Source organism: Haemorhous mexicanus, chromosome 5 (assembly GCF_027477595.1).
Source record: "Haemorhous mexicanus isolate bHaeMex1 chromosome 5, bHaeMex1.pri, whole genome shotgun sequence".
NCBI lineage: Eukaryota > Metazoa > Chordata > Aves > Passeriformes > Fringillidae > Haemorhous > Haemorhous mexicanus.
In genome coordinates this window covers 17,346,628-17,373,823 of record NC_082345.1, presented here as the reverse complement: position 1 = coordinate 17,373,823, position 27,196 = coordinate 17,346,628, and the positions used below count along the sequence as shown (strand labels likewise).

General features: G+C 41.7%; 1 protein-coding gene across 7 annotated transcripts in view; it reads right to left on the bottom strand.

The window, feature by feature from the left end:
• PARVG (parvin gamma) overlaps positions 1-27,196 on the bottom strand; it is a 34,626-nt gene that overhangs the window by 847 nt on the left and 6,583 nt on the right. For 3 of the 7 annotated variants that reach the window (XM_059846154.1, XM_059846153.1, XM_059846155.1), the window contains exons 4-13: positions 24,569-24,671; positions 23,278-23,418; positions 22,770-22,885; positions 21,831-21,886; positions 20,901-20,944; positions 18,949-19,010; positions 18,779-18,847; positions 17,837-17,938; positions 12,925-12,997; positions 10,531-10,949 (exon numbers count right to left, since the gene is read on the bottom strand). In XM_059846154.1, the coding sequence (XP_059702137.1) occupies positions 10,870-10,949; positions 12,925-12,997; positions 17,837-17,938; positions 18,779-18,847; positions 18,949-19,010; positions 20,901-20,944; positions 21,831-21,886; positions 22,770-22,885; positions 23,278-23,418; positions 24,569-24,671 (846 nt within the window). In that variant the 3' untranslated portion in view covers positions 10,531-10,869. Of the gene's footprint in view, positions 1-10,530; positions 10,950-12,924; positions 12,998-17,836; positions 17,939-18,778; positions 18,848-18,948; positions 19,011-20,900; positions 20,945-21,830; positions 21,887-22,769; positions 22,886-23,277; positions 23,419-24,568; positions 24,672-27,196 lie in introns of those variants that run through there. The other 4 variants (XM_059846157.1, XM_059846158.1, XM_059846156.1 and 1 more) reach the window with 4 other exon arrangements.

Genomic DNA, 27,196 nt, shown 5'->3' with positions numbered 1-27,196 from the left:
TGCTTTATTAAGCTATACTATATTACACTTCATACTACACCAATACTATACTACTACTACTATACTGAAAGGAAAAACCCAATGCCCTTGCCAGACAGTCCGATACACATATGGCTCCAATTGGTCAAATGAAATCAAAGCACCATCACCGGAGTCCTGTTAAGAAACTGTCTTTTGGTAAACAATCTCCATAACACATTCCATAATTGCCAAGCAACAGGAGCAGCCAATACAGATAAGAATTGTTTTTCTTCTTTCTCTGAGTTCTCTCACAGCCTTCCCCAGGATTTTTCCTGGGAAAGTTGTGCCTACTGCTCTCTGTGAAGAGAGCTGCAGCCACACATAAGGTGGTCTCATGTCCCAGTGCACAACCACTCCATCACAGCCAGGCAGGAGATTCTACCCATGCAGAGCCATCCTCCAAGGTTCTAGCACAGAGCAGCTCAGTTAAAGGTGCTGGTTTGCATCAGTGCTTGTTTCTTTCCCTTTGCAAATTGAAGGATACCTCTGCCTTAATTTGTAATCATAGAGAAATGCAAATTTGCATCTAACTATAGTCTTTCTGGCAAAGCCCCACCCTCATGGAAAGTTCTTTAATTCAGCATGTTTTTGTTCAGATTTTCAACTTCTCACATCATAAAATGATTCCTGAAATGTCTCATTTACTGGATTATTCACCATTTAGTATTTATGTTCATTTGGGCACCTCAAAAGGGAATTTTATACAGATTTTCTCATGCAGGAAAGCAGATGAGTACGCACATACACCCTCCATATACAGTCAGAAACTACAGAAAGCTGAGAAACAGCATTGTAAAATGAAAAGTAACAGGGCCTAAAAAAACCTGAAAAACAGGTTATGCAGCAGCATCTCCCCAGAGTCCCTTTCCCTCTGCAGGAACAGTGCCTGCCCTTGGCATGGATAGGTAGTGGGAGACCACTCTTGGCCACCCCTGCCCTGCTTCCAGCACATGGCATGAGGAGCACCTTACCCTGGCTTTCCTTGCTATGAGATCAATCTAGTTTGCAAAGCACCCTCCTTTTATTTTTTTATATAAATATTCTTCATTAGAAGGCAGCAAGCTAAAACAAACATTAAATCACATCCTCACAGAAAGATAAATATGAAATTAAATTCACAGCAATCGGATTACTAGAGCTGTCATATCACAGAAAAAATAACTTCAGAGAAGAGCATACCTCCAGCTATTAGTTAATTTTCCAGTACACTAATTCAGGCTATTTGCTAATGGATTTTGCCATGCCTAATTACCAATCAGTTAAAAACCAAACCTCTTGCTTGGAATCTAGTGGTTATCCACAGCCATTTCTCCAAAGATACTCCAAGCAGGATTTCCATAAACTTGCTTTAACTCCCCAATAGGCAATTAATTCTTAAACCCCTCATGCTGGATTTGCTTCAGTGCTTGGATGAGAGGAAATCAGAGATATTGGAAAGTAATAAGGTCCAATACACTTTGCTACATGCAAATATGACTAAGTATGCAGAGAGGCTGCCACTGAACAGTCAGCATAATTATCTGCAGCTAATTCAAAATAGTTTATGAGCAAAACCAGAGTGAGCAGTTCATGCTGCTACTAGGATTGCAAAGGAGGCTTTCTTGATTGCGCAGGCTCTAAGCCAGCAACAAACAGATTTTGTGGAGCCATCAAGTTTGTGATAGATTTTGTTTGAGAGGAAAGTTGTGATGAGGAGGAGGTGGGATCACCTCCCAGATGTGTGTCCATGGTTCTCCCCATAACAGGGTCAGCACCCAAGTGCCCACACTCCTCCCACACTGCCTTCCGTTTGTGTCCCATGGGTGGAGTCTGTCACTTTCACAAGCACTCTGCGACAATCCTGCTTGGTCTTAGAGTGGCCCTGTAAAGTGTCCATGCAACATCCCCATGACAGCAGACTATGTATTTTGAAAAGGATTTTCCAACATGCTCTAATCTGATTTAAATCCCACTGAATTCACAGCTAAGTCAGTGGTGGGAGTTTTCAAAAAAGAACACCCACGGGCCAGAGAAAGCACCATTTCTGGACAGCATCAATGCCTTCTCTGGGTAGAGAAGGTAGGAGGGAAGGCACTACCTGCCTGGCACACATTCCACATCTCCTCGCACACAGTCACCTCTGAGAGACCTTTATTCTTCTGCCCTCAGAGCTATGTGGTCACTTCCACCCATGTATTACCACCAGTGCTGGCAGCATTACATACCCAGCCTTGTAGGAATAACCTCACAAGAACAAAGCAGTGACAAGTCAGAGAGCATTTTTCAGCATGCTCAGTGAGGTTGTTTGCTGATGGATTTTGATATACTTGATTACTGAGCCATTAAAAAATCTCTTTGGAAGTACTGTCTGCCCGCCAGCATTTCCCCAGTGGGTATTCTCCTGAGCATTTATGTGACAGCTTACATGCAGCTGGGCTCCAGCAAAGACTCAGGCCATCTGTCTCAGGCTCTGCATCACCAGAAGCAGCACAAGCTGGGACCTCAGAACTGGCATTAAAGCACATCATGCTCAGCCTGCTGGTCACTGAACCCTTTCCTCTAAGGGACACAGACCTGAAGGTTCCCAACCATCCATCAGGATTGTGTTTTCTCACCTGTGTTACTCTGTCTTTCTGTTGTCAGCATCTTCTTGGAAGGTAAGACAAGGAGAACTGTGAGATTGTTAAGAAAATATAAACCTTACCTGTGTACCCTACAGCTATCCCCCCAGTACCAGCCAAGTTTCTTCCTCCTCCAGGCTACCTGTGCCTGATTGCTCTCCTCCTCCAGGTAAAACTCAAACCCACTTCCTTGCCCTGCCATGACTCACAACTGTCATGGGGTCGACAGCCAGCTGAACACAAGCCAACAGTGTGTCCTGGTGGCCAAGAAGGCCAACAGTACCTTGGCCTGTATCAGGAATACTGTGGCCAGCAGGAACAGAGAGGTCATTCTTCCCCTGTACTCAGCCCTCACCTGTACTGGTGAGGCCACACCTTGAGTGCTGTGTCCAGTTCTGGCCCCTCAGTTTAAGAAGGACATTGAGACCCTTGAGTGCATTCAGAGGAGGCAACGAGGGTGGTGAGGGGCTGGGAACACAAGCCCTGTGAGGAATGGCTGAGGGAGCTGGGGTTGTTTAGCCTGGAGAAAAGGAGGCTCAGGGGTGACCTTATCAATCTCTACAGCTGAGAGGTGTACTTTCTACCTGAAAGGTGGGTGTAGTCAGGTGGAGGTTGGTCTCTTTCTCCAGGCAGCAACTGATAGAACCAGAAGACACAGTCTTAGGCTGTGCCAAAGGAAATATAGGTTGGATATTAGGAAAAAGTTTTTTACAATAAGAGTGATAAAATACTGGAATCATCTGCCCAGGGTGGTGGAGTCACCATTCCTGGATGAGTTTAAAAAAGACTGGATGTGGCACTTGGTGCCATGGTTTACTTGAGGTGTTAGGGCATGGGTTGGACTCGATCTTGAAGGTCTCTTCCAACCTAGTGATTTAATTCTGTGAATTCTGTGAGTTCTGTGAATTCTGTGAATTTGCTGCCCCTCCTCACAGGTCACGTCCTCAGGGATACTGCAACATCCCCTTACCCATGGAGCTGGAGGCTCTGGGCAATATTTGCTCTCCCCAGGAGATAGCAAATGACTGTGGAAAAGAGATACAGAAAATTATAGTCCCCTTACCCCACTGGGGGCTCTGGCAGCTCCACTGCTGAGAAGGAGACAAGCTGAGCAATAGAAAACTGACAAACCCTGATTAATAATAAAGTCAAATGAAACCGTGCCAGCTGGCAACAGCGTGGTCTGTCAGCAGGTCTGGATTAGTGCGGAAGGAGTCTGCTGTCATCTGGGTCTGGAAAAATGCGCAGGAATTGTGGAGAGTGAGGGCAGTACCCCCCCCCCCCCCCCCCCATCCTTGTCAGTAAAAGTCCCACCCTCCACCTACAGACCAGTCACAGCGCCTGACACACTGCTGTCCATGCTGGCCACCCATTTGGACAAGGCATCACTGGAGTAATGGTCTGCAGAAGGGAAAAGACTGGGTTTTAGGGCTCACACTGAAGAACTTACTGATCTTACTGACTCCCAGCCTGAGCTGGGCACACATGAATTCACAGAAGATACACCTTGGCAAAGGGATTTCACCTGCAAGATGTGCAATGAGGCACTGACACATAAAACATGGACAGTAGTTCACAGCTACAGATACAATATTTATTAGAGATAAAGGCCATTTTAAAGACATGGCCACCCCTTGGGATCACATACAAGCACAGTCTGCAGGACTTTATGCTCCTCAGGCATCACCTGTAAACACTGTCTCAGGCCAGGTCTTTGGGGTGCTCAATGTATCAGCTCAGCTAAATAGCAAGGAGGTAACTGGACAGTAGTTTCACACTGTCACACATCAGATAAAGCTAAAAGAGCATTACCATAGAAAATCACTTGGACGCAAAGCCTTGCCCTGCCTGCTGAGCATGACAGACCAGTCCAGGTGAGACAGCTCAATGGGGTATTTTTGCCTGGATTACACTACAATGTTTTCAATAAACTGCTTCAAAGAAGAGAAAAATATATGACTTTTACCTAAAGGGACCTGAAGAATCCAGTTCTTCCAAGGAACCTTTCACAAGATGATCATCCTTAATATGATCAAGCTTTATCAGTGCTTTAACATTCATGTTTGTGTGTGCTCAGTTCTCATTAAACACTACTTGGGTTTCTTGAATCTGGTTATAGCTGGTACTACACTTAATAGCCTACTCTGTGTAGATGTTAGAAGTTTGCAGAATCTATTTTTGGTTTTTTTTGCAATAAAGCCTGAGACTTCTATGTTTTCCTGCTTCTAAAATAAAGGGAGGAATTATTTCAAAGGGCATATTAAAAGAGAATGAAAAAAAATTTTGTACCAGCTGGAAGGAGATTGTGGCTTTGGAATATGAATCAATTTTTCTGGATTTCGTTTTCTACTCACACACTGGAGCTGCCTTTTCCCACCTCCACTCAAGAGAACAAGTAGGGACACAACTTCTACTTCGTTTTTTTTTTTTAATTATTTAAAAAACTTTTGGTATAGCAGATGACACAAAATGTGTTAGCTGCCCACTTCTGCAGAGATGCACAGTGAACTTCAGTAACACATTATGAGCTGAATTAAATTGTCTGCCAAATACAAGCAAACTTTTCTAGACAATCTGTTATTTGACACACTCTAACCAGTAAAGCCTGTTGGACCATCTGCTCTGCATAAAGTCCAGAGTACGTGTTTCACATGGTTCTAAACTAAGCAGCGAGCCAGAGTCAATATTTCCACAGTGGGGATCCCCTACAAGAAATTCTATCAACAGCTCTTGCCCTCTTAGCTTAGTGTCCGAGATCCAGGAAAATCCCTTTCCCCAGCCCCACCTGCAGAAGCTACACTGCTGCACACACAATTCCTACCCATGGGCATCCAGAAATCCTCTATACAACCACAAAACACCCCAGGATACAACTGCACCAGAGGAGACTGACCTGTTTGAGTTCTCAAACACTCCAAAAATTTCAAATCCTCCATATTCAGCATTTTCCTGCCAAAAAAAGAGAACATAGCCAGGGAAACTACACACAGACAGACACACATATCTCAGCTGCCCTGCATAAAAAGGTAAAAGGGGAAAGGAAAATTAGCTCAATACTGGATCTGACTGTACTTCTGCATCCCTAACACATTGGCTCAGTCAAAATGTTACCTGCTATCTTTGATATTATTTTAATGTCAGAGGAAGGATAAAGAAATTCTTCTTGCACCACTGAGAAATATTTTAAATTCTTATACACAGCAGCCAGCTGGTGTTTCCAGAGTTTTTACACAGCTTTTTTGCATTTTAAATACAGCTTCTCTACCAGATACCTTCCCAATGACATCCTGGCAGCTCAGAGTATGGAGAGGGGAAGGAGTTGATGGACCACCTATGTCAGCACCACAAGGGGGACATAAAAGGGAAGAAAACTGGGGTGGACAAGGAGTCAGAATGCCAAAGTACTGAAATATATAGGGGAAAGCACACATAGAAAAATTGGATGCTAGAATGAGGCTGTAAATTGAGGTTTATTCATTTCTTCCATAATTTTAGTCAGTGTGTCTGACAAAATACTAATATCTGACTCCACTAGGAGTCTTTATCTTACCATGACACTAGTATAACTTGTTGTGGCCCAAACTATCCAGACTTTTTCCTATTTTGTAACACAATTGTGTTCTTCAGCTGTGTTTAGGGTCAGATCACGTTTTCATTACACCACTGCTATTTCAGATCATATATTTCAACTTCCCATTTACCAGCATGAGCACAACCCTGTAGCTGGGCTTTATTCCTCAAAGGAAGCTGAAGCACCCCACTGCCACGGGCTGCTTCTTGCAGCCCTAGGATAAGCTAGGTGCAGGCTGCAGCTCTCTGGAGCAGATAAATCCCAATGGCACCTGCAATAGAGTGCAGGGAACAGCATGAAGCACCCCAAACTGCAATTCCCTAGCATTTCATGACAACAGATTTGGGGAGCTGCCATCTAAGCATCCAGTTACAGTTCTACAGATAAAACTAATCAGTTTATGACTAAGCTACTCCGTTCTCCTCTAATATTTAGCTGCTCTTCTGTATTATTTTATTGGCTCCTTGCTGAGGGGTGTGAAATGAGTTATGTGCAGGCTGAGAGAGGGCACCAATGGAAAAAATATTTAGTAACTTTAATTTTAGCCACTAGCTAGAGCAGAATGACTTGGGGGACTCTGATAATAAAGGAATGACATGGAGGAAAAGGCTTAGAAAACTAAGGGGGGAAGTGAATGGCAAAGGTACTCAGATGCACTTAGTTGAAAACAAAATGCAAAAAACCCAGAGGTGGTTCGTTGTGTTTGGGGTTTTTTCCCCTCATTTTTAAGTTCTAGAAAGTACAGTTGGTTGATAGAGAATATGGGACAGCAGAGATGTGCCAGTCTGCAGTGCTGCTGTCCTGATTTCATTATCACTTGTCTCAAAACTCATCTCTCCATACCCCAGTCTTTACATCCTGTTCACAGTCTCACCATCCTAGAAAATTTTGAATGGCAGAGGAAATCCATCCATCTCCACAGTGAGCAGAAAGGCTCATATACACTCATTTGTTTCCTTCAAAGTAACACTTTCATGTAGTATTTATTAAAATATTAATTGACTAGAAAAAAAATCACTTGTGAAAAGCTGACAATGGCTTTTACTCTTTGGGGAAATTTTAGCAGCCTGTAAGAGAAAGAACAAGGTGCCTTCATACAGACCCAAACACAGCTCATGGAGAGCTCATGGAGAAGAAGAATTTGAATGAGCTGCTTTCATGGTTTGAAAATCTAATTGCCAAAGAGACTTCCAGCAGCCATTGTGAGGATGGTTCCCTGCAAGAAACAACATTGTTGTCTTAGATAACATAGGTTCTAATGTCATCATTCATAGCACAAGGATTTCATATTATCAGAGCTTCATACCTTCTTAATGTTCCTCACAGGCAGATCCTCTACACGCTGACTTTTCCAGGTCCTCACAGTAGTCTGACTCCTCTCACTCCTCTTTCCTTACTCTTATGTAGCACTAGTTCTTATTTATTACAGGTGTAGCCTGTCAAGATCAGGCCTGCCTCCAGTCTTCAACAACTGGTCCAGCTGCAACTTGCTGGGGGACAAGATCACCCTCTACAATTCCTCACCCTCTATGCAACACAATAGAAGCCATTGGAAAAGAATAAAGGAAGGGGGAAAATGAGAAGGAAGGAAAGGACAAACACTAAGAATTTGCACTCCCGCCCATCAAGCAGGTGAAGGCTGCCAGAATTTTCCATCTGGAATTCCCCTGCCCCGTTGCAAGGCAGCAAGGACCTGGCTGCAGGGCTGCAGCCACATGATGAGGGTGACAAAAATGTCAGTGTGATCCTGACAGGACCAGTTCCCAAGGAGAAGAGGGAGGTTTGACAGCAGGGACAGCTCTCCAATTCCCTGTCTCAGGCTTTAGGGGCAGTACCAATCATCTCAGTGAGTGACTTTATCCTGTTAATGAAAACTTCTGTGCATCCACATTCCCTTAAAGTGACCCTGGTAACTCTGCCCCTTCCACCTGCCATTCTCTCCAAACAGCCCTGCCACTCCATCTCCAGAAATAGGTATTTTTATGGATGAGTCTGGGTATTTTGGAAAGAGTGGATGATGGAAAGATGGCAGCAAGCAGGAGTTGGGAATCCTTGAGATCTGTCCTACTTCCCAGGTACTGCTGTGACCTAAAGCCACTGCACCACTGGCCTGTGGGACAGGAAAAGCAAGAGAAGCTCCTATAGAACTTTGGAAGGGACCTTAAAGATTTTCCAGTTCCCACACCCCTTCTGTGGGTAGGGACACCTTCCACTAAACCAGGTGTTGGCATATTCTTTTTGGCTCTGTCACTTTATATTTATTATTAAAATGGTGCCAAGGCTGTGGCTACATCTGAAGTGTAAATAGCGCATTTGTATACTACACCAATTTATGGAGTGGGTATGTCGGATTAGTAAAATTCCACAGCATGTTTTAGGAATCAAACACAGAGCCTTAATCAAAGGTCAGACACATCAAGTGTATTATAAATTTGCTCTCAGCATAAAAAGCAGATTAAAACATTAATTTTTTGTCTCAGCATGCTTTTGTTTCAAGCGCATTAACTGTCTTTTCTCCCCTGTATGTTTACAACAGGTTTAAGCAAGCTGGTGTTGGAAAGGGAAGATGACCCTTTCTTTCATTAAATATCAAGATCTAGACTTGCCCTGTTGGAAGTAAAAGTGCTGAATTTATTTATGTCAGAGGAGTGGAACACAAAATTCAGAGCACATGGATTAAAATCCAGCAGTTTCCTTGAGCACTAATAACCATCTAGCCAGGGCAGCACAAGCTAATCCTCCTAGCACTTGTGGCTTTTTCCTAGCCCAGGTCATATGCCTGGAGTCATACACTGGAACTGAATTCTGATCACCAGCACAGGGCAAGAGGTTCAGGACAGCTTCCCAGGAGGAAAAGGCCAGACTGCTACCAAATCACTGCCCAGGCGCTCCTGCCCCCTCACCCCTGCTCTCCACAAGCCACATCCTGGGTTTATCTGTTCAATAGCAATTCATTCTACAATGAATGCATATTCTATGTGCAGTGTTACAAAATTCTGTGAAGCAAGAATGAACTTTTCAGGTCTCCCAGTTGATCCTTGGAAGCCCATTAAGGAATCAAGGAAGGTGCCTGTGGGGAATTGCAAATGAAAGAACTAAGTATTCTTTACTTAAGTGGTCCAGATCAGCACACACAACAAATAGTTGCTGGTGATCAAGTGATCTTGGTAGCTCATTGGCACCAAAGATTGTATTTTTCACTGTAAAAACATCACAAGCTAATTCTTGGTGCAGAAGGGGTTGGTCTCAGGGCAGTTTGCACAGCTCCATCCCCCAGCAGCTGTGCAGTGTTACTGTTTTCAAAAGACTTACCAGCATTGCTATCCCAGGATCTTCCCTGGGCTGCATGATCCGGAGGTAGACAGAGCAAATTCTTCTCTGTAAATGTCAGCACTCGCACCCAGCGAGCTCTGGTTTCCCATTAACACACAGATGGAGGATCAGACCAGAGATCAAATGTCAGAGTTACCCATGACAGGAAATTTATTCAGTTTAGATGGAAGTGAAAAAAAATACTGAAGCTTTTTTTTTCTAGTTATATCTCTAGTTTTATGCAACATGACATAAATTTAAGGTCAAGAGAGTAGATGGAGGTTTTGAAAGGAGTCCTGATTTAAATCCCCCAAAAAAGACCGAGGGTGATCATTAATAAATAGTGGCTACCTTTGATGCACTCAGAGGAAACTGCTGGGAGGCAGGGGATGGAGGCTGAGCAAATTCACCTAGGAGAGCCTGTTGAGTTTGAGATGACTCAGCTGTCAGAGGCACTGAGAAGCTGAATTCACTGCCCCCACCCATAGCGGTCTCTATCTCCACCAGCTGCAGAGCTCAGCCAGTATCTGCCCACCTCCTACTGCAGATAAAGTGCAGATGTGTGACTCCCTCTCACAACATGCTGGACAGAGATTGGCATCCCTACTAGCCAGAGTTGGTATCAGGGCTACAATTGGAGCTGGACATGGTTTGGCACTGGCTTAGCAAGGAAATAAGGGTATCCTTCTGCAGCTGTGCAGGAGAACCCCCTGTTCCTACACAGTTTCACACCAGCATATTGTGCTGAGTGCCTTTTCCATATTCAAGCAAATGAACACTGAAACGTTTATAAAACACTTGGTAAGTTCACATTTCATTTTTGCTATCTCTTCATTTGGCATCCAATTAATATCCTCTTGTCTGACACCACTGGCCACCTCTCTAAAGCAGGTTTTGAACTTCAGGTGTGTCTCAGCCCTCCCACTCTGGTGGGTCTTTCTCATCTCTAGTTTTCCAAATGACTTCCTGAATCAGGAAAATGGGGAGGATACAACAACTTTCAAAGTCACCTTCAGGAGCAAAGAATACAAGGCCCAGAATAAACACACATTTAATTTCTTTGCAGCATTGTGGGGCATCAGAGAATACAGAAGGCAGGATCTGGAAGAGCTAAAGCCCTAGAATTACACCAGCTGTGGAAACACCTACACAGTTGCTTAGGCTGTGTATGTGAAACCTTGCAAGAACAACATATTTGCTATACAGTGTTAACACAGCAAGTGTCAAACACCAGTGCATGCCCAGAAGCAGTGGCAAACAGAGCTGAGAATCCAAAAACCATACCATGGTCTGCAAGGGACAAAACAAAACCAAAACCCAACCAACCAAACAAAAAAAGGCAACTCAAGGTCTTGGCCTTTTTCTTCATTCTTCTTTGGTTCTGTATTTGGAATACAAGCAATGCAAAACTCTCATTATAGCCTTCGTATCTCCATTCACAATATCTGTGGATACACAAACCAGAGACAACAAAACCAGATGGGAAGTATTAGCAATCCCTGGAACAGGATGAGACTGCACCTGCCAAAGACAGTCTCCCACATTTCCCAATTATAATGTGAATTTGGACAATCAAATTGCAACAGGAAGCAAAATAGGAACTACAGAGGTAGCAACTATAATTTATTAAATTAACATGAAGAAAAGGGACTTGTGCTGCTGGAAGACAAATAAGGTCAAATAATGTAGAGTAAGAAATTCACTAGCAAAGAGCAGAGTAGTTAATTTAATAGGGTATATCTTGAGGGTTTTATGATTATTCTATGTCAGGAATCTTTTTATTGTTGTTGTTGTACACATTTTTGTTGACACTTTATTTTTTTGTTGTAATATTTCCATCATGTTTTGCTGCCATTTGATGCGCTGTTTTTTATTGGATTTTTGGTTTTGTTTTGTTTCTGTTATTTGGGGTTTTTTTCATTTCATTTTCAGCTTTTTTCCTCTTGGCTATATAAACTCCTCTTTTATTTAAAATTCTCAGTGGAAGATGGTAATGGATTCAGAGAGGTTTCTGTCCTTCTTATGGTACTGTAAATCACTGGGAGAAAGACTAACTAAAAAATACTAGTAAAATTAGATCCTTGAAGAGTCTAAATAGTGTAGCTCTAGCAATGACTCCTAAATAATATTAAATTCACTCACTAGTTGAGGATTTCCCCAGTGAAGATAAAGAACTTGAGGATGCTGGCACCAGTATTTCTTATACTGATCAACTCTGTGTTTGAGGCAATGCAGAACAGCCATAGGGGAGGAAGGAAAGCCAGAGGGGAGAAAGAAAAAGATTTATTTCTTTTCACACAAAAGGTGTATCAGGCATGGAGACCTGAGCCCACACCAATTACTCTGTTAATGTTAACATAAATAAAAGCTCTTTAGCTTTCCAGGCTCCTAGCTCTGTGCAGCACAGGAAAAAGCTCACAATTTGTGAATGCCCAGCATGCAAGCTGCTGACATCACCAAAGCAGTAGTGGGAAGAGAGAACAAAACGAAAAACAAAGGAAGTACTAAATCCTCTCTTTCCCTCTCCATGATACCATGTGTTATGTACCCAACATATGCACCCACTCACAAATAACTAACAGGGAGCTAGAACTGGAATAATACTTGTTATTTTTAATAAAGATTTGACTTCCTCTTTCAGCAACAAGCTTGTAGAGGAACGCAGCGATTATGTGCCCCGCAAGAGGTCAGACAGCAACCATAGCACCACCCTTTAATTAACCATCCTTCCTTCCATCAAGAGCTGTCACCAAATTTTTCTGTGGAGTATTTTAATTGGAAAGCTGGACTCATCCAAATTGAGCTTGTTTGTTTGTTTTTGTGGTGGAGAAAGAAAGAGGAGTATGCATGTACATTGATTCAGTGATGGAAGCATTCACTAGAATGAAGGAGATCAAGATCCAGCTCCCAAGTCTGAACCAAGCATAACAGCCACTAAATAACTGTAACTTTCATATTCAGGAGACTGACCCACCACTCTTCTGAGTTTGAATAGAGTGATCAGTGTCTCTGATTTTCCAGAGAAATTCTTCAAGGTATCTTCCCACAGAAACGAGCTTGCTTTTAATGCATTGAAAGTTTGTATGAGACAGGAAAATAGCTTCACCTCCAGCTCAGCTGCTGTAATTTCCCTAGGAGCTGGTTTAAATTTTAACAAATACTGAATTACTAAACAGTTTAGGTTTAGTATAAAGTTACCGAACTTATAACAACCCGAATTTTTTAGTATAGAAATAATGGGTTTTTTTAAAAAAGGTCTTATACCTCTACAGTTCATTCTGCATGAGGAGCTGTAGGGTAGCCATATAATGAAATGTGCCAGTGTCATTTTCAGATGCTGCTTCCTGCAATTACCCAAACTTTTGCTAAGCTGGGATGTTAGCAGTTCTATTCCAGGTAAGTTTGCATATCATGACTCACCTTCAGAGTTCACAGAAAAATTCAGAAGGCCTCCCTCTGCTAGCAATTCCAGTGCCAGGTTAACATTGTGGAGCTGTTGGAGACAGAGATATTAATATAGCTGACAATATTTTCTAACCAACAAAAGGTTTTAAAAAGTATTTCTCTAGCAGCTGAAGATACTGATTCATAAATATGCACTCGTATTCCTCTCCTTAGTTTTGATGAAGTGCTCTTCAGAATTTTTACCAATTATCATATAAAATTAGATGTAAAATCCATCTCCAGCAAAACATATCCCATGAGGTGGGCAGAAGAATCCATTTATTTAAAAATAGACCTTGCATGTGAAAGACTTGTGTTAATGGGGAAAACAGGCTAGATTCCTAACTGGATCTAATGGATGCATAAAGTATATTTCTGGGTATTTTTAACAATGCTTATATGCTTACCACACTTGGAACAAATGAAAAGGGAAAAGTTCTTTATATTTCCTTCAGAATTGCCAAGATCAGGTATGATTGTTAGCTACAAGTTTCTGCTGTACTTCGAAAATGTCTATTCCCATTAATATAGTGATGACATCCTTAATAACACTCATCAGAAATTAAGCGCACGTCTATGAATGAAGGCTGAGGGGTTTTTTCTCATTTTTCCTCACTGCTTTTTCTCTCCCTTCCCCACATAAAAGCAGCATCACACACATAAGCAGTAGTTGTAATCGATTTTTTTTTAAGTAATATCACCTTCTAACAGCTTAAGGGTAGTTGTTTAGTTGGCTGGTAATTAGCAAATTCCCTTCCTCTAAAGGAGTAATAAGACCTGAATGCACTTCAGATTGTCTCTTCCTGCCTTCCCTGAGCTACTGGGCAATTTATCCTTTGGGAAGCTGCTGTTCCCTGTTATGTTGTGACAATAAGCACAGGAGTCCCCCCTGCATAAGCCAGGCAAAACCCCTGTGCTCTGAAGTGAAGCAACAGATTTATGTTTCACCTGGTTCTCTGGTTTACAAGTAACTGAGGCTGCCTGTTTGGATTCAGGTTTGTTTCCTTCCTCTGATAGTCAGCAGACAGGAGAGCTTAAGACCATGCAGTTCTACATAATTTGCTGATTGGGATGAATAAATCAAATGTTTCCTTAGTGAACCAGCACAGGCAGAAAGGGCACATTTCCCTCCCTGTAATGCATCAGGGATTTTCAAGGAATGGCAACATGTGCATTTCAGAAAGCATCTTCAGACAGACATACCAATAATTACCCAAGAAAGGGAAGCCTTGAAAATAAGGTGCTTTTTCCAGCTGTGCTTTCTGACTCAAAAGAGCTGGAAGTTTTCTAGAATTTACAACTGGACAGCAGCCAGGACATCTGGGGTGTTTCAGCTCTGGGCCTGTTTTGGCAAAAGAACCAAATTCACACAGTTTTGACAAGCACACGAGCCCATCATCATCATCATCTTCATCTCATGACTGCACAGCTATCACCCTTAGTTTCAGCCTGAACTATTTTGTGATCATATTCTTTCTCACAGAAAACACACCTTTCTACACTCACAAGCACCCAGAGCTGCACTTCTTTACAGTTCCTTGTAAATGCCATTTTTAACAATAAAGACCTCAAAAAAAACCTGCAGCCAGCCTGTCCACATGCAGTATTAGCTTCTTGCACCTCAAAATTGACCACCTCCTAAATTCCTGTCATGAAATTGTTTTAGAAGGAACTGTAAGGTAAATGCACCACACTGATCCCAACAGTGCATGTGGTTGTCACCATTCCAACAACAAATGAGATCTTTTAAATCCCAGCAGAGGCTACATCTTTATACTTTACTGCACCAATTAATGTCTAAAATAACAGGGAGTTAGAAAGCACAGGGGAATTTAAAGACATGTTTTGCGTATTAATGACAGCTGAACTATGGCTGATCGATATTTTTAGTTGTCATCTCACTTTTCATTCTGTAATGAGGATCAGAGATTGGAAATACCACTTTGGCAAGCTGTTCAACAGCAAGTCCAGTCCTTAGAAGTAACTTTGCTAAAATGAAATTACTACATTTTTTTAAATGTAGTACATTCTATGTAAATAATTGTACTGAGGCAGTACCCAACCCCATTGTATTCTTCTCTGATCCCAGTGACGGGCAGGGTAAGAACTAGGAAGTCTGAGCTTTGATTTGTACCAGACTTGTACCAGGGCTATCTCATTTCCAGAAAGACATCTGTGAGGCTAGAATAGGGCTGAACCAAAAGGAAAATGGTTATTTATGAATTTTTAAATAAAAAAATATTCAGTGGCTTCCTCTGAATAAAGCTAATGAAAATGTTAAAAATTTCTGTCCAACTCAATGTGAACAGACCAAACAATTTTGAAAACTGAGTGGAAGAGAAAGGGAAGAAAAACAACTCTAAGGAAATATTTTGATTATGTCTGATTAGACACTTCAAAATATATTTTCCCTTTTCTTGGATTAAAAAAACAAACAAACAAAAAACCCCACAATTTTTTCCTAATACTTTAAACAGTTACCAACTGACAGCAATAAAATTTCAACAACATTTTGTCATAGTTTGAGAGGAAATGAAGTTTTTTGGGATGGTGTGGTTACGCTAATTGGTGTTCAGATTTTAATATTGGCACTTGGTTTGTCTACTGAGGGTATGAATACGCCTCTGAGAGCACAGAGAGTTAAAAACTGTGAACTCCCAAGGGAAACTCTCTTTGGGTTCTGGTCTTGGAAGAGAGCAGACCTTCCCCTGCCCGGCTCCCAGCTGGGCAGGGGGAAGGGGAGCCATGCGGCCGGAGGGAGGTAGGCCAGGCCTGGGCCAAAGGGTGGAAGAGCACTGCGAAGGCTGTGGGCAGCCATCCCCCATTTTCCCCCACCCCGGAGGGAGAGAGAGAGAGAGCAGCCTGTGCCTGTGATAGCGTGGCTGGCGTGAAGGAGAAGGCGGGGGGGTGTCCAGCAGGGCAGCCAGCCGTGGGAGTTCATGAACCCCAGCAGAGCCTGGGGCTTTTAACCCTTCTTGGGATGATAGAAACCTTGCAAATGCTGATTCCTCCTGGAGTTGATGAGATTGAGAGAAGTTGAGAAGAATCCTAGGTGGGAAGAGATGATAGAGTGGCTTTTGGCTGGACTTTCTTTGAATAACCATTACAGAACCCTTGAGTTCCTGTGACACAGAGACTGCATTCTAGGGGGAGGCAATGGCTCAGAGCCAGGAGAGTGTGGTGATGTGAAAGTGTGTGAACAGAGACGACGGGTGAGGAGGGTGGTGGTGGTGCTTTTTGGTTTTGAAGAAGAAGAAGAGGAAGATGATCTTTGTTTAAGAGACTTTTCAGCCTCAGGGGGTGAAATTTGGAGGGGACAGGTGTCCCAGAAGAAGAAGGACTGTGCTCTTTTTCTTGGAACTGGACAAAGCATCCTTAAAGAGAAAAACCCTAGAAGCAGCTCAGGTCCATGTGCAGTGGTGAGAGCACTGGACATGGAAGGAAGAGGTCACGATGGCAAAATGTTTTCTGGGCGGTGCCACACGTGACACGGAAACACGAGAAGTTTCGACTGTTTCCTGGGTGAAGTATGAAGTTTCCTGGGTGCAAGAAAGACTCCTCTCTTCTCAAAGAATTGAGAATTGATTATTTAAAGAGTGGTGATGGACTGAGAGCGAGTGATCTAAAGGGTGGTAATGGAATTAAGAAATTTGGTGGGGGGAGGAGGAGGAAATTTGGAAAGTTTTAATCCTGTGTTCTGTGTATTTTTCCTTGTAGTTTTAAGTTAATAGAGGTTTTTTTTTCTTTCAATCTTAAGTTGGAGCCTACTCTGCTCTGTCTCTGATCACATCTCACAGTAGATACCAAGAAAAGAAGTATTCTCATAGAAGCACTGACATTGCGCCAAGCTCAAACCATGACACATTTGAACATAGGTGTCAAACAATTGTGCTTTTAAACTTTCTGATTAAAAGCTCCATGGGAATATTTATTTGTTAATATAGGACCTATGAGAATTTTCGTTACAAATAAATATTGCCCAGGGGCATTAATTGTGCCAAGGCTGGGAAAAAGATGAAAGCTTCATCTGCATAGGGAAGCCATAATGCAAACCATGCCAGAGGAGAGATTTTCTTCTCTGGCAGCTCTCAAGCAAAAAAGATCTGACACATTTCACTTCCAGAGATTTGAGCACAAAACAGGGAAAATAGCTGCAGTTTAAAGATTTTCAGAGCTACTCAGAGACCCAAATGAATAAAAGCCTACCCACACCAGAGACAATCTGAAAATACCTCAAATATCTCAAAATATATCAGCATTCCAGACCTGTGGAGGAGGCAGCCCAGCACACACTTCCTTCTGGCTGGTGACAGCTTTTACTTTTAAAGCACAGATGAAATCTGCCTGGTGGAGGTGGAAAAAGGTGCCAAGCAGGTCTGGCTGAGTATGTTACAGCCCCCACCCTTGGGGGAGGTAAACTGTCAAGAGCTACCCAGACACAGTAGGGGCCTTCAAAATGTTCTGGCCATGTCTTGATTAAGGTATATTTTTAGGGCAGCATAAAGGAACTCACAGGGATCCAGTTCTGCTATGCAAGATGTGTCATCCTCTTCAAATCCTGTTTGCAGGACAGATTGGTAGAAGAGAACGCACCCATTTCCCAGCACACAGAGCCCTGGATTTCACCAGAAGGCTGCAGAAGCATGGCCAATGCCAAATAAGTGCAAGTAACAGGTGTTTGCCTCCCATGAGAAGCTAATTTTGAGGAGGACACTGACCTATTCTGAGATATTTTGACAGCACCGAGTGCCTGTGTTGGCACTACCCCAAACCCCTCTTCTGCAAACACTGTGGGCATGGAACTTCACACACAGCAGCAGCAGTGCAAGCAAGAGGCAGAACACACCGTTTTATGGCTCAAGATCTAAATAATTGCAGAACAACCTACCATTTCCATGGTGCTGGCTGGAGTCAGGAAGAAATTCCTTAAATTCAGAAAGTAACCCTCTAGTTGTCCAATTAGGAGAAGTAAGATAACCCCATCTGAAAACTAAATGAGAATTACCTGAATATTATTTGGCTTTAGTAAGCTATTCCAGTAAGTGCCATTCTAGCAACAAAGGAATTTAAATGTTACTCAGGCAAACAGATAGCCTAATGACCCAGCTCCCTCAACCCCTTCCACAATGAACTTCATATTTAGTTAGGTAAGGCTCCCAAATTCATATTTCTGAAAATACAACCTTGTAAAAGGACAGCTATTAAAACAAACTATTCCAGATAGGAAAACACTTCAGAAGAGCACAAATGCATAACTATAAATAATAGAAAATTGTGCCTAGTTATGTATGACAAAACACTTGAAAACCTTCTTTTCTTACAGTTGCCCGCTGGAAAAATTCAGAAAAGCACCCCGTTCACCAGAGTCCAAGGTGCTCAGCCCAAATTCTCTTGCAATTTCATACTCTAAAGAAGCTCTACAGTCAGAGGATGAGACTGAAATGTGATGAAAATAAGGCCTCCATACCATGAAGCAAATGCAACATCAACAATCACTAAATACAGCAATCAACTTGATTTCCATGTTAATGTTCAGGAGACCTTTATTTCCATCCTGACAAAGAGAGCACCCTCAGGAGCTGGGCAGACTCTGAAAATTACTCCCTGTAGCATTACAAAGGGCAGCATTCAATACAAAGGCTGTATTTTCGCATTAATTATTAGCCTCAGAAACTTCAGAGACCAAAGCTTGATATCTTAACCTAAACCTGGAAATCATTATGTTGCCAAATTTCAAATTTACTGTATAAAAAGGAGAATTCCTAATGGTGAGAGGAAACACACAAAAAGCTGACAAAACATGGGTACCATGCAACTTGGAGCACACTACCTGAGATTTGATGTCTTTCACATTTAATCCTAATTTTCCAACATGCTGGTCAACAAATTGCAAAAGTGCCTAAAGAAAAAAAGGGAAGAAAGGGGGAAAGGAAAAAATAACTTTTCTAGTATTTAAGCTCATCTTAACAGATTTCGATGTCTTCTAAAAAAGTAAATTACCTTTTTTGTAGCATCCAGTTTATCTGGAGCACAGCTAAGTAATTCATCAAAGGCATAATCTTCTGTATCAAAACAACATTAATTGGTTTCATTTTTAATAGCTGAGAGATCAGAGCTTTAGTGTGGCTACAGAAGGAGAAAGGTATTCACAACTTACAATCCAAGGAGGAAAAGAGTAACAGGGAGGCAGAGGAAGATGCTGCTTTTGTATTTATCAGAGGACAGGATGACAGGCTTCCCTTCAGCCGGACCACATCAGAGAAAACAATTTACTTCATTCACTTTGTAATTTTCACCTGCAGAGGTTCTCAGTTTGTGCTGCCACCAGTCTGAGCACTGGCTAAGTTTCATAATACTATGGTTTATTTCTTTTCACTTAGGGTTTTTTTTTTTTTTTTTTTTTACCCTGAACTTCTGGGATAAAATGCAGGGAACAGAAGAGCTGTGTGTTTTACTGCTCTCCTCAAACAGAAATGTCAGCTACACCAAATTTGCAGAAAAATACCAATCCTCCTTCCTTCAAAAAACCACAAGCAAGATACGGAGACTCTGCCCTTCCTCTGAAAACTCAGAGACCTCAAAAATGGCCAGTTCTGCCACCCAGTTTAAAGTGGGTGAGGAGCTGGTGCCAGCAGAGCTGTGCCAGAGAAGTAGGAGTCTAAAACTTCTAAGAAAATGAGATCCAAGTCCCAACCTCACCTCCCCTTTCTGCCCAGGTGCAGCAAAAGCAGGATCCATCTCCTCACCCAGACGCAACCCAGCTCTGGTTCAAGCATGAGCAAAATATTTTAAACACCCAAAGCAAGGAGAGGCACTCTGGCAGCTCAATTAAATGGAGAACCAGATTCTACAGCACAGGAAAGCAGAGGCAGCTTTGCTTAAGGGAAATTCCTCCCAAAAGACAGTGACAGAGAAACCTCCTTTGTGAAAGGGATTCCTCGGGTTTCTCTGTTCTACGGGTTGCTGCGGGAGCAATGTCAGTGAATATGTGAATCCATAAACAAATCAGAGAGAGCCCTCTTCTGGAGCCACGCGAGAGAGAGAGCATCATGAAGAGTGAGTTGCAGATTTCTCTTCCCAGCATAATCAGCCCACTACAAGAAACACCTAATTATGGGTTTGGGGTTTTTTCTTCCTTTTTTTTTTTCCTAATTTTTTTTTTTTTTTTGTTTGTTTGTTTGTTTGTTTGGGGCAGGGGTTGAGAGTTGGAGTTTTTTTCACTATTTCAGCCCACACTTTGGAACGTTCAGTGGAATAAGTGATAAATTGATAATAAATTATATCGCTTGCACCTCTGCAAATGATGAAAATGCCAAAATAAAGGACGCAGCAGAGAATTCAAATGGTTGCCTTGGTTCTCTAGGGGTGCAGTGTGCTCATTTGCAGCTGGAAAGAGCAGCTCACACTGAAGCCAGAGCAGTGCCCAGACCTTCTGCAGGCTTTGCTCAAGGGGACATTTTTCACCACAAGTGTTTCCCAGTCCTCAAAAGCCCTAAGGGTAAAAGTTCTGGGGATGTTTGGCTGAGCTGCCATCCATGACCCTGTACCAGTGGATTTCAAAATCTCATTTGCAAACTGTGGAAAGGAAAGTACAAAAAACGGTAGCAATGAGAAACACAGTTCTAAAGCCTTTATAAATAGTTCCAACAGTGAACATGGTCCATTCACAAATCCAAGCTGGCATTTTGCCTCCAGCCAGGTTTCTTTTTTGGGTCATCAGCCCACCTTCATGCCCTGTCTCCCCTCCCATCTGTTGCCTGTAGCCCACAAGCAAAGTGACCACCCATTTACTGCCTGTTGATATGAACAGGCAGTAACAGAAGACATTTGGAGAAAAACACCAGGAAAAAATCCATGAATCTCCATTAACTTTAGTGGGAGCATACTGATTTTATCATGGGGTAAAAATGGATCAGGACATGGTGTATAAAAGCACAGAATGAAACACTGACCTTGGCAATGCCAGCACTTACTTGACTGCGCTTCTATATTCTCTCTGGAAGTGCAATAAAAAGCAAGAATTAGAAAAATTATTCAGTAGAGCTGATCTTATTCATAAGCTTTGCTTATCTGCTATCCTGTAAAGCAGGAGATAAAGTTCAAAGTGGCATTACCTTTATGTCAGAGTGACTTTCCAACAGACATTTTAAAGTAGACTGTGTATCTGTGTAGGGTCTTGGAAGCATATGAGATTTTAACTGGCCCACACACCTATGAACATTTATTTTACAAGCACAATCCTCAACATCCTCTTCCAATAAGCTGCTCATGATATTAGAGCTTGAAGATGTTTTGGCATATAAAAAACAGTAGTAGGAAAATCTGTTTCTAGTTCTTAGAATGATGTGCATTTTTTTTTGATATACAAATGGTATCTGACTAAACTGCTTTAATAATGGCAGTACCTCACGCACTCAGCAAGTTAAAACATTTCTTTCACAGGAAAATAAGAAAAGAACTGCCTCCTTTCTATTTATTTATAAACAAAGCAGCAGCAAATTTAAAGTAGATTTAAACCTTTGTGGCTTTTAAAAATTTCCAGTTTTGTCTGGCACAGGTAAATTTACAGTACTGAAATTTTATTACTATATTTGCCATGAAATTCCATGGCAATAACAAATGCTAAGTTTAAGAAATAATCATGCATATTATTTTATATATAGAAAAAATAATGGTATTGAACTATAATGCCAAATGGAAAGAGGGGAATTAAAAAAAAGAGAAGAAATCAGAGAAACAACTCACATGCATATACATACCTGGGCTTACACCTTTCTCATCATCATGATCCCAGCTACTTTTTGTACTTATTGTGGGGGGAACACACCCACAATATTTCTTTTCTGATTGACAGTGTAAAAAACAGATATATCCCCTCTTACTTGTTTTCTGTGATATATTCCACCGCATTGGATGTCTTTAATCCTCTGGAAGTGGTCTGTTGAAAGGACAGTAAACAATGTTGGATTTATCACACAAAAAATATTCCATAAACAGGCTTTCATGACCTGTTTGCTGCCTTAAATGTTTATCAAAGGGCATTTATTCAATAACTCCAGTACAATTAGTACAGGTACTTCGAGAGATTTCTGCTTCCTTCTGCTCTCTTCGAACAGGAAACCTCTTACTTCCCCTTCAGAGGAAATCCTTGGTGTTTGCTGCTCTTCACTTTCATGCAGTGAAAAATATTCTGTGTGTACATACACTGGTGCTGCTAATTTTTGCAATTATAAATTGTAAATAAGTAAATTAAATACTTGTTATAAAATAAATAAAATATAATAATAAAATAAATAAATTAAATAAAAATATAATAAATAAATAGTCATCTACAGTCTCAGAATTTACTTTAAGAAACAAAATAGAGGAAGAAAACATGTAGATATCTGCTTGTAGTGAAAAATACCAAAATGTATTTTACTCTCCTAACGAAGGGGAGTAAAAACTCCCATCACCTAAAGAAAGAAATATTCAGCATTAAAAATCTTCATGATTTATGAATACAATCTTCTATTTTAAAATATTTAGAGACAGTAACAGCAGAATTTCTTCTCTACAGCGATCAACATCTGTTTTCAGTTTCGACCATTGTTTGGCTGAGGAAGAAAAACAGCATAGTGCTTTTCCCCTTTTAAAGACAGAGTATCCAAACTGAATACTCAATCTAATCCAACAAACTCAGAAATTGAAAGGTGTGGTTCACAGAAAATATGATCATCTCTTTCACAGCTGCACGCACATTTCTTCTAATTCTAAGCAGGTTAGCCTTGTGAAAGGACTCCAGGGTCTATTAGAGTAACAGATACTGAAACTACAAATACCTCGATGGTGATTGTCTCCACTTGAACATTTGGAGGCAGAGCCAGGGTGGGTTCAAAGTGCTTTGCTATTGCAACCAGAAGATGCAATGTGCTCAGTAAGTCCTTTGCCAAGATAGCTATAAATGAAGAAAACAATGCTCAGTGTGCAAAACATGTGAACTTCCCTCCAGCATCATGAATTCTCCCTGTGTGGAGAACCCCAAAGTCATGGAGGGCCATAACACCGGTGGGACACCAGACTGCAGTTTGTATAATATCAAAATTTAGCAATAGCACAGCTTAAAAGTGAGATATACAGGGATGCTGAGGGCACTTAAGTGATCCACAAGCCACACCTTAGAGGAGGCAGACCCAGGCGGGTCAGATATTTCTGTCTCACTTTTGATTCAACTAGTAATTGAAAACAGGTTGTTTAATTACTGTTCTGGCAGCACATTGCCTTACAGCAGCCTTATAGCACAAGAAGCCTGTGATGGATAGTTTTCTTTGATTTCACTTCTGCACCTACATTCCACACTCCATTTCAGCTGACTTTCTTCCAGTTGCAAACACTTGGCCAAAACTTCCAGAATCACTGAGAGTTTCTTTCGCTGTTTTTTTTCTGTTAATGCAATCTTCTCAACATCCAGCTTGAGAGATCCTAAGTTTTCTTTTACAGGGGATCCATAGGAAGAAGAAGGATGTATTTTAACATCATTGTAGGGAGAAAGAAAATAATTAGAAACATAAAATGACAGCAGAGCACACAAAGTCTTGTTTTAAATACTCAGTATCATTTCAAAGCTCTGTGAAAGGGAGAGGACTCAAGTCACTCCTTGTAGCATCATCCCCCAGCCCCAGCTCTTTCAATTTCTTTTACAGAAATCCAAGGAGTGAATATTTCCTGAAGGTAATGTGCAAAGTTGATATCAATTAATATATAGATGAAATCCGAGTTCATTGCTGAGGCAAGTAAGAATGAAATATTAACCAGTCCTGCTCATGCTGCTGCTCTCAGCCCTGGTGGAAAGGAAATAGATTTAAAAGACATCCCCAAGGAGAGTGAAAAGGAAAAAAAATGTAATAGGGACAGGAGAGATGGAGAGCTAGAAATAGGTAACAGGCTGCTCCAGGAGGCCACATCTTTATACAAGCACCACATAGTGCCAAAAGCCTCTTAGATTTCACCAGTTCCAGAACCTGAACAGTTCTTTGGACCCAGAGCTTTTATTTTTATTTTTTTTTTAAGGCAGGAAAACATGTTGCAGTACTGATTCCATCCAATGTTTCTGGTAGCACCACAAGCCACCTTTGTGTTCCTGGTTTATGTGCCTGGTTTGTGCTCATCCTTCATTTCAGAAGTGCTGAATTTCACACTTCATAGTTAACCTTTTCATTACCTCAACTAGCAGGTATTAAGAATTTCTTTGAAGTAAAATAACCATGTGAAACAATAGTGGGAATTTGTTCAGAATTGTGATTATCACAGCTGGCCCTCAGTGCAGTGAGAAGTGATGACAAGTCCCTTCTACTGCAATTTCTGAGTATCATAGCCTCAGACCCATATATCACAAAGTTCATCACCTACTTACTATTCTTCCTGATCACAATGCTCATCCTAATCATCATCAACAACCCATTTGTCCTGTTCATCGGCTGAGAAGGAGTCGGAATCATATCCTTCCTACTAATCAGCTGATGACATGGACGAGCAGAAGCCAGCACTGCTGCCCTCCAAAAAGTTCCTCCATGAAATGTCTCTGATTTGAAAGTTCCTCCATGAGATGTCTGCAAGAACTAAACTCAAAGGAGCAGCTCACCCAGGAGATGATGAAGTACCAGCCCATCATACAGATCTTCCTCCAGACTTTTAACTACTATGTGTTCCTCTTTCAGAGTTCTGTTGATCCACTCGGTCAAGAACTGCAGGGGAAAACAAAGCAATTATAATCCTGTTGTTCAGACAGCACAGCACTTGGTGCTATATTCTGTTTCACCTCTCTCTTCAGTCCCTTATCTCAGATCTTGCTTTGCTTTCAATCTCCACTTTCTTTGTGCTTTTTGGTTGTTTTCTAAAGGGTTAGTTTTTCCTAATTATCAAGTGAGACAGACATCTCACTACTTATATTCCAAGGAATTATGTTATACAGCTTGGGAAAGAGACTCTCTTCCCACTTCCACCAGGGAAAAGGCTGCACAGTACATTTCCCATCTCTTGCCTTCATCCTACATCACAGAATTCACACAAATTCAACTGCCAGGAAGAAGTTTGTAAGAAAAGAGGCTTGGCTCATTCTGTGGGTAGTTTCTTGTACTCATCCACACTATTAGCACTCCTCCCTCTCATCTCCTGGTTTTGTTTTCTTTTTCTTTCTGTAATATTGTACCACTCAATCCCCAAATATCTCCTTGGAACGTTCTTATGTGGCAGTCCTCCCACTGGCCTTCCAATATCCTTCCTCCCTTCGCAAAGGGGAAGCTGCTCAGGAAGCCAGGTCTGGCTACAAAAGGAGAGGAGGAACCATATGTGCTCCTAGATGGAAGAACAAAGAAGTTCCGCAGTGCTTCTTCAAGCATGTGTTTTATTCGCATGTGTTTTTTTTCACATGTGTTGAGGGAAAGGGAATATGACCTTGTGAAGCAGAACAGAAAAGCAGTAGCCCCAGCTGGCTGCCAACATGAACATCCTTCTTGTAAGAGGGAAAGGTATTGCTTTTATTGCTGTGATTGTTATGAGTGAGTGTCTGGAGTGGATTATATCCTTCTCACTTGCTGTAAACAGAGGAGAAAATTCGTACCAGATTCCTGTAAGCTCGCCAGCATTAACAAAAATGTAAGAAGGGGTTGAAAAGAAAAGTCTCTGAGAAGCCTGAAACTGCACAAGAAATAAAAAAGCCTGAACTGTGAAGCTGTCAAACTGAAAAATGCATCCTCAGCTAAGAAGTAACAAGAGCAGAAAGCTGTGCTTTTCAGCTGATGCTTGGTGACACTTTGGATGTGCGAAGGTTAGACCAGAACCCCAAACACAAGAGTCCAGCCAGAGGGAAGTCAGAAAAACAGAAAGCACTGCTGAGCAACCCTATGGCATCCCTCCTTTGCTCTCCCAGCCACCTCCACAGCCTGCAGCTCACACAGTTCTGCTTTCTGCCCAGTTGTGGGGGCCCCACTCAGCTGCAGAGCAGAGCCTCATGTCTACAAATAAGCAAACAGGGAAAGTAGAAAAGGAATACTTTGAGAAGTTTGCTGCTGGCTTCCGAATGTAACCATCTTCTATTTTACATGCAGCTGGATATTTATAGCAACTACAGGGAGACATTTCTCAGTTCTCCAAAGTCACCTCAAAATGAAAATGTGGTGAGAGTCTCTCTCCCCAGTGAGTTTCTTTGCTTCCCTTGTTCTTCCCTTGAAGATTCCTCCCTCTCCCTGTCTCTATCCCAAATGTTTCTCTAGAGAAGCCATCAAATCTTTAGATTAGGAAGGCAATCAAGGGGCACTGATGGAAACCCAGAGGACTTTTTCTCCCGCAGGACACAATTTCCATCTCCTCATCGCCCAGAGAAAAGACATTAGACAGTGATGAACATCATTTCAGGAATATCTGACAGGAAATTGATTAGGCACTGAAGCTCACAGAAATTTTCATAAGTGAGGAAAACTCTTCATTTTTGGCAATCTCAAAGTAACAAATCCAGTCTTTCTGTAGACAACATAATTGTATTTTGCAGCACCACTTTTCAGACTTTCCCTTTGGTATAACAACATCATGAAAACCTGACACAAAATCATATGTTTTTGATCAAATGTGCATGAATACCTTATATAGAAACACACCTACCTACATGCTTATAAATGCTACAAAATACAAACAACAGCACATATCTTAAGCTGCTTTTCATAATATTTATAACCATTTCAGCACCTCTATAAAGCAAGGAGTGATGGTCTCATAAGACACATCCACTTTTCTTCCAGGAAGTTTTATTATGTGGACTGTGCCATTAGAGAAATTGAAACAGTGATTGAACACACTAGGGAGACTTTCAAAATTAGATGGAAATGAAGTACTTGCCTGTGGAATAGGACTCATCCTTCAGTTACCTCAAGAAGGTAATGCACCATACAAGGGCCTGAAAGCTTTCATCCTGAATTCCTGGTGACTTGCATACTCTTTATCCCATCCCCCTCTGCTCTCTGCTAACCTTGACATCTGAGCCAACTGCTGGTGAAGGCTGCTGCAAATCAGTAGAGCACTCCTAAGAGTTACCATGGGATCAGTGCAGCAAACCTGCACCGTATCTCTCTTTAGTCACAGAAAATGCTGACATGGGTCTGCTTGAGATCCCAAGATTCCCAAGAAACCCTGGGTTCTTGTAGCTGTTACATTACCATCACAATGAAAGAGCAACTGGGTGCTTCTGGTGTGGCTTGCCCACACAGCCCAGGTTAGG